At 34.0% G+C, this 7,291-nt stretch overlaps 1 protein-coding gene across 1 annotated transcript; it reads right to left on the bottom strand.

The window, feature by feature from the left end:
* Positions 1–2,821: 2,821 nt before the first annotated feature.
* On the bottom strand, positions 2,822–6,770 carry LOC127730019 (uncharacterized). The gene is made up of 2 exons (XM_052238068.1): positions 6,594–6,770; positions 2,822–3,695 (listed from the first exon to the last, which is right to left on the bottom strand). Exons 1-2 carry the CDS (start codon positions 6,754–6,756, stop codon positions 2,920–2,922), a joined length of 939 nt encoding a protein of 312 aa, XP_052094028.1. The 5' UTR covers positions 6,757–6,770; the 3' UTR covers positions 2,822–2,919.
* Between the last annotated feature and the right edge of the window lie 521 nt (positions 6,771–7,291).

Genomic DNA, 7,291 nt, shown 5'->3' with positions numbered 1-7,291 from the left:
GTGTGGTAGCCGTCGTGTTATTCGTGAAAGTATAAACCCGGTGATTTGGTTTTATTTGGTAGTTCCCGTTCGAGGAAAAGATGACGGGGTTGAGGTACGAAAACTGGAACATATCCGTCGTCACTTGTGAAACAGATATTCCAAAAAGTTTGTTGTTTCAATTAGTGCGATATACATAAGAGTATGAAATTTATAATAATAACAGATTGATATTCGTATATGTTCAAATAATTATACACGCTAAAAAAAATAATAGAATTCATATTTTATAGAATTGATGTTTGTCGCTTATTCCGATCCCCCCATTTCCCTGTAACTTTAGTGAGAGTTGATTTAAAGTGTCTCATTGCCGACAATAAAGTACAAGTCTTTTGATTTTTGTGTTAAACCTGGGACATTAATGTAGCGGCAGTGAGACACAACAAACCTATATTTCGTTGTGGTTAGTGGCGTCGGCGTCTTCATCATTTAGATTGTCAGGTTTCTCGTTTAAATTGTTTTTCCAATTTTTCATTTCGGGACCTTTTATAGCATACTATGTGGTATGGGTTTTGCTCATTGTTGAAGACTATACAGTCAAATATAGTTGTTTAAAACTTCTACGTCATGTGGTAAATATTTGGTTGAGAGTTGTCTCATTGGCAATCATACCACATTTTCTTATTTCTATATAGGTTTTTTTTTTTGCATTAAATATTACCGAATTAGACTGTTTTGGTATGATAAATTTGAAAAACTCAATTGATTAGTATAACACTTGTATAGGAGTTATTCTTCAAGATCAAGATAAAGCATCTACAGAAAAAACATTTCTTTTTTTAATTTTGTATTTTCCGATAAATGTACAAATAAATGTACAGTCAACATTACGCTTTTACCGTGACTGACAGCAGCAATATCAGGCGAGACGAGAATTCCGTGGAATCTTTCACGAATTATTATATATACTGCTTCCAATTGAGAACTAAGAAAGAAAAAAAAAACGGCAGGACCAAATTGTTTAGGGATATCCCCCGTATGGCCGAACGACTGTAAATTGTTTAGTACTTTTTTCTTATTTTTGTCTGCCGTTCCCCTTTTTCATACCGAATAACTCTGAACAACAAGTTGAACTTTAATTTGAACTTGAACTCAATGGATGGCGAAACTCATTCAAAGGACATTAAACAAACGACATAGTGAAATCAGTTTAAAAATAGAACTAGTTTTTCCGAAATGGTCACGTGGTTTTACCTCCACACGTAATGTGATAACCACATCAAAGAATGACAGGACCACATCAAATACTGAAACAAACACATCATGTAGTGTCAAATCGTTAAATTTTAAAACATCATTGCGTAATGTTAAAACCATATAAAGAATTGGCAAATCATCCTTACGAAACAACAAAACCACATCATGTAATGAAACAACTACATTACGTTAAGTCACATACACATCAAGTAATGTTAAAACCACATTGCCTAATGAAACAACCACATTAAATAATGGTGAAACCACATCGACTAATGACAAAGCCACATTGATTAATGACAAAACCATATCAAGTAATGATAAAACTATATCAAGTCAATACGAAACCATATCGTGAAATATCGAAATAGCATTAAGTAATGACTATGCCATATTGAGTTATATCAAAACATCATTATGTAAAGACAACATATCATCAAGTAATAATAAAACAACATAACTTTATATAAGAGTTCCACATAAGACAGCTGTGGCGTTCCATAAGTAAATGTATTTTTCGATTATTTAATGATATTAGCTCTGAACATTTATTATTCTCTAAAATGAAACTGTTGTGTGTGCTGATATAAAGAATATTTCAAACAAATTCCTTTAAAGTTTTGTGAAAAGAGTTTTATTTTATGTATCGAAATGTATTTTAATCCCCACTGGAGGGCCTCTGACAGTAAAATCATTGTTATCGATAGGCGATGACAAACAATTTAAAGGTAAATGATTCAGTATTATTAACAACAAAAGTACTACGGTTGTCCACACTATTACGGGAATATCTCTATTTATCCATCATCGTTTTTTCTTCTTTGCCTAACAAAGCCGGATTGGTTTATACTTAGTACATTTTTTTTACATTTATAAGTTTCGGTAAGTAGCGACAAAAGAGGTCTATCTCCCAGCAAAGTGAACACACTGTTTAGGCAATTCCGTAAAGAACGAGCTGCATGTGTAAACCAGTTCTATCCAAAGCTACGGAGAGTCTCCTGACACCTTTCGCCTATTCATTGCATAAATTTCGTAGATGGAAGTTTTATACTTCAACACAATAACGATTGCTATCATGATCAATAAATATAAACATTCCTGGCATGGATTTTCAACAGATATAAATCAATATTTTCCTGTTTTGTGTTTTGTGTTTTGTGTTTCACGATTTATCACATGTAGCGGCTTCATTCGCTATGTTCTCATACTCGCTCATTCATTTTATCCAACTCCCCCTTTTAATGGTTCTACACATTTCTTAGATTCATTTACATGTCCCAATGGTTAAATAGCGTTCAGAAATAGTGTCAACTGGACTTTCCAAAGTAAGACACGAACTGGTAGCGTCCTTTTTGTGAGTGAGGAATGTAAAAATGAACAGCCACGTCGGATTGGAAAAGGTATGTTATAAGATGTCAGGTACATATAGAATGTGTTGGGGTTTTACATGTTTGCAAGCGCTCAACTCTCCCTTTACCTGGGGCAGTGCATGGTGTAACATCTTAAGAACAAACTGTAGTAATCAGTTGGAAATGGATTGACTCATCAGATTGGCACGAAGCACATTAACAAAAAAGACCCAACGTACCGATCTCCTATACATTTATTTCACTATCGAAGGTTTATATGCGTTCCTCTGTTTACTCTTTCATGACTTATGGAATTGTTTTCAAAAGCAGTTAGTTATAAGTTTGAGAGGATTTTATCATGAACAATCCTATTAAGTTCTAACTGACAAACAACGTAAGTCAACAGCTTTCTATTTTGAGAATTATAAATATAAAATCTAAATCTAGAAATGTCATCTTTATCTTGCCACATTGCAATGATTATTTCATCTCCTGGGAAGCTCTCTCCTAGATAATCCACGCTTAAAAATACCACAGGGTACCAGCATATATCTCCAGAGAAGTGAACCAGTATCTTCTTCAAACTGGCAGCAGAAGCACAATCAAAACAGCTCTTGATATAAAACGATTGGTTAGTATGAAAGTTCGTATCCATGTCGCCGTAACGAATGACAGTTCTGTATTTAAAAACTTCTTTCGGTAGGTCTGGTAGAGTATTTTTTAAAACTTCAGATGGAGAAGCTTCCATGTTTGCATACTTTTCTAAAAACCAAGCAGGATTTTGCAAGGGTCGGCGAGTGTTGTTATCAATCCTGAGAAATTTAACAACTCTCTCTACTAAAAATTGTCCGCTCTCTTTATCAAACAGTTTTGACACTGTAACTAGCGATGAACTCCCAGGTTTACAAAATGTTTTCGTTATTTTAAATGATATATTAGACATAAAATCGTAACTGTAAAACGATGGCTCGACCGTAAGGACTTGTTTGATTAGAACGAAAGACGTATCTTTTGATTGTAACTTTGGACGGTCATAAATAGAGCCATTTCTCTCGACCGACTCTTCTCCACCATCCATGAACAATGACATGTTCCATATGCTTAATTTTCCTACAGAAATAAATTGCAAAAATGTTACTCTTATTAATACTTCTTGTGTAATGAATACAATAATAACACCATATTGTTGTTATATTTTGTATCTTTTAATTTAAAATATATTCGAAACAGACACATTTAATCCTTCGAGTTGGAAGTCATCCTGTCGGTAGCTGGACTGTGCAGGTTTTCTTTATGTATTTTACTCTTACAACATATGAGGGTGGTGGATGGGGTTTACAAAATAGAGAATTATAGACAAAAAAATAAAGAATAGAGAAAAACGGGCCAAAAAACTAAAGAAAAGAGAATAATGGGGTGCTAAAATATAAAAATTACTGCATAAAACGAAGAATTGGGTAAAAATATACTGATTACAGGAAAGAACAATGTCTAGTATACAGTTATCAAGTAATTACAGAATAGCCATTATTTTTAAAGATAAAGAATAATGAGCGAAAAAAATAAAGAATACAGAAATGAAGGACCCCATCCATACCCTCACATATGATCTAGATAGGTAGACATTTAGCGCCTATACAATGTCAGACTGTGTATATCATGTGTTGTTCGCTGTTGTTGGTCTTTGTTGTAACATCTATTTTCATGGAGGAGTTCGGTGTCGTAAATTTTGTCTGTTGTCCTGTCCAAGATTTTTGATAATTCACGATATTCTGTTCATGTAGTATAAAATGCATTTACCAACCATTAACTCAATGGTTATCAGATTTGCAAAATCAGTCATGTTTTCATTTTCAATTTCACGCAACGGTTTGAAGCAGTAACCTAACGCACACCATCAATATGTCTTATGGTTTTATTATATCGTTTGGTGTCTCTCTAAATACAACGTATCTTTTATTCATATTGATCACGAGTAAACTTTCCGGACGTCTACTTAAGTGATATTAACCTCTGGGTGTCTTTTGAGTATTTGTGTTGGGTTGCTGTCCCATTGACATATACCCAACATATCCTTTTGTTTATATATACAAATACATTTTAAGATTTTTCATTCAAATAAAACAGTATAGAGTTAATTATCTTTTTTTTTTCGATTATAAATTGAAGTTCATGTTCAATATAAATAAAAAGGAGATGTGGTATAATTGCCAATGAGACAACTATCCACCAAAGTTCAAATGAAGTGGATGTAAGCAATAATAGGCAACCGTACGGCCTTCAACAATGAGAAAAATCAAACTGTATGCAAAATCTGATAATCTGTGACATCCCAAATTATCGGTTATCGGAAATAATTTGTGTTGTTTCATTGATTTGTTGTCGATACTATTCATTTTAATCGGTCATATATTTTCAATTACTGAAAATAAAAAATATATATTACATATGTAGGACTCTAAAGTGCGATGGGGACGCTAACATGCGATGGTCACGCTAAAGTGCGATGGTCTACGCTAAAGTGCGATGGTTTGATACGCTAAAGTACGATGGTCTGTGTTATGAAATGAAACACGCTAAAGTCCGATGGCTCAATACGCTTAAGTGCGTTTTCCCGACAACAATGGAAATCAACAAAAATTGAAAAAGCGGATTACCTTAATAGTGACGATGTGTATGAAACACTTTGAAAACCATATTTTTCAGTAGTTCGGTAAAATTAATTGATTAAGTAATATAAACTTATTGTTGCTAGTTGAACGTACAGTGGCAAATTTCACATGCATATACAGGACGATCCTACACATGATCATTTGATCATTTATTCTGAAATAATTTTAGTATTTCTACTATTCATGTTAAGGTTACAAAATATAATTCAACTTAAGAGGAAAAGGAGATTCTGGAGATGGCTCACTTGGATGTTGAGGAATTAAATTCGTCCAATTTTAATTTAGCAGCTTCTTCTATGTTTGTCTGAATCAGATGTTATGAACTTGCGTGAAATAAAGTCTTTTTTTTACTTTCTAATGGAATCATTCTATAAAACATTTTATTTTACAATATGGTTCGTTATTTCTGTTAAAGATATGGATATACGCCAACTAGACAATAACCTAACGACCAGATAGACCAAATGTGTTTAATGTAAGCAACGATAGGTTACCGCATGCCTTTAACGCGGAGCATTGGCTTTCACCGCATAGTATTCTAACTTGAACGTATAATTATACTAGCAGCTGCAATGTACCCATTACACTTTTTTGACAACTATCGTACTTTGAATAAAAAAATGAGACACATATATACCCAAGACCAAATGTCGTTTATATATGCAACTAATAACTACGGCCTTTAAGATGGAGCCTTAGCCTGCGCCGCATAGCAATCTATACATTATATATACATAGGGCCACACAATGTCCAGTGTAAATTTAAAAACAAATAAGAAGAGAAAGACAACGGCTTGATTAATAAACATAATGATAAACGAAAACTACAATAATAGAAACACAGAAACAAACGAAAACCATTGCCGCAACCCCATTCCAGTTACACCATTGCACTTTAGCGTGCTATACCTTCGCACTTTAGCTTGTCATACCATCGCACTTTAGTGTTTGACAGCATCGCACTTTAGCGTATAACATCGCACTTTAGCGTGACCATCGCACTTTAGAGTACCATCGCATATTAGAGTCCTACATTTATAAGTTGATGTGTTTATTTTATTCATTCTCGCTTATGTTTGTATTACTAGCATGAAATTTTTTATTTTTTTTGAATCATAAAAACGAAAAAAAAATGTAAGTTCATTACTTGACTCTGACTCGATACATAGTTTTTTCGATAATCGAAAACTTAACCGATGATAAGCATTTCATCCACTTCAGTTGAACTTTGGTGGATAGTTGTCTCATTGGCAATCATACTACATCTCCTTATTTTTCTTCTGATAATAATAAAAGCATCTATAGTTGTGGACACTTTTCGGTAACAGTTTCTCACCTGTTCTATCATCATAATTATAGTCGAGTCCATGTGCTGTGACCTCAGCATATCCATCTGTAATTTTATCGATGATATATCTTCTCATTCTGAACAAGTCTGAGAAATGTTGACGTTGGAACCAATATCTACCCGCACCGAACAGTAAAAACTTGTAGTTCATCAAATTTGGTAAAAAAAAATGGATACCTGAGAAAAATTTTCAAAACATGTTACTGCTTATCAACATTATTACAATGATTTTAAAGGAAAATGTCTGGATAACTAGTTAAAAATTTGGTTACATAAATTATGCATCTTTCAAAAATTTCAAAACTTTGATATTTCAACATCTATAATAAGTAGATCCCAAGGAGACTTGGGACATAGAAAATTGATCACTCTGGTCTTCTGCCGATCGGCAGTAATACCATTGCCTCGTTTGGCTGTTCGGGATGCATAAATTCGCAGCCACGTCCGGTCAGAATAGGGCAAAATTTCTGTCCCTATATATATCCATTATACCATTGTTCGCTAGTGGCAGTATAAATTGACCACCCTTCGTCCCTGTCGTCCCACCCTTCATCCCTGTCGTACCACCCTTCGTCCCTGTCGTCCCACCCTTCGTCTTTCGATCGGGGCCCAAAATTAATGTATATGGAATGGAATGGAATGGAATGGAATGGAATGGAATGGAATGGAATGGAATGGAATGGAAT

Source organism: Mytilus californianus, unplaced genomic scaffold (genome assembly GCF_021869535.1).
Source record: "Mytilus californianus isolate M0D057914Y unplaced genomic scaffold, xbMytCali1.0.p SCAF_2, whole genome shotgun sequence".
NCBI lineage: Eukaryota > Metazoa > Mollusca > Bivalvia > Mytilida > Mytilidae > Mytilus > Mytilus californianus.
The sequence above is the reverse complement of the archived record's forward strand: the minus strand, read 5'-3'. Positions and strand labels throughout refer to the sequence as shown.

Bases quoted from the DNA above. Each gene is read 5' to 3' on its own strand.
- LOC127730019 (XM_052238068.1), bottom strand. From the start codon at position 6,756: ATGAACTACAAGTTTTTACTGTTCGGTGCGGGTAGATATTGGTTCCAA. The intron at 3,696-6,593 runs GTGAGAAACTGT...TTATTTCTGTAG, and splicing joins TAATTATGATGATAGAACAG to GAAAATTAAGCATATGGAAC.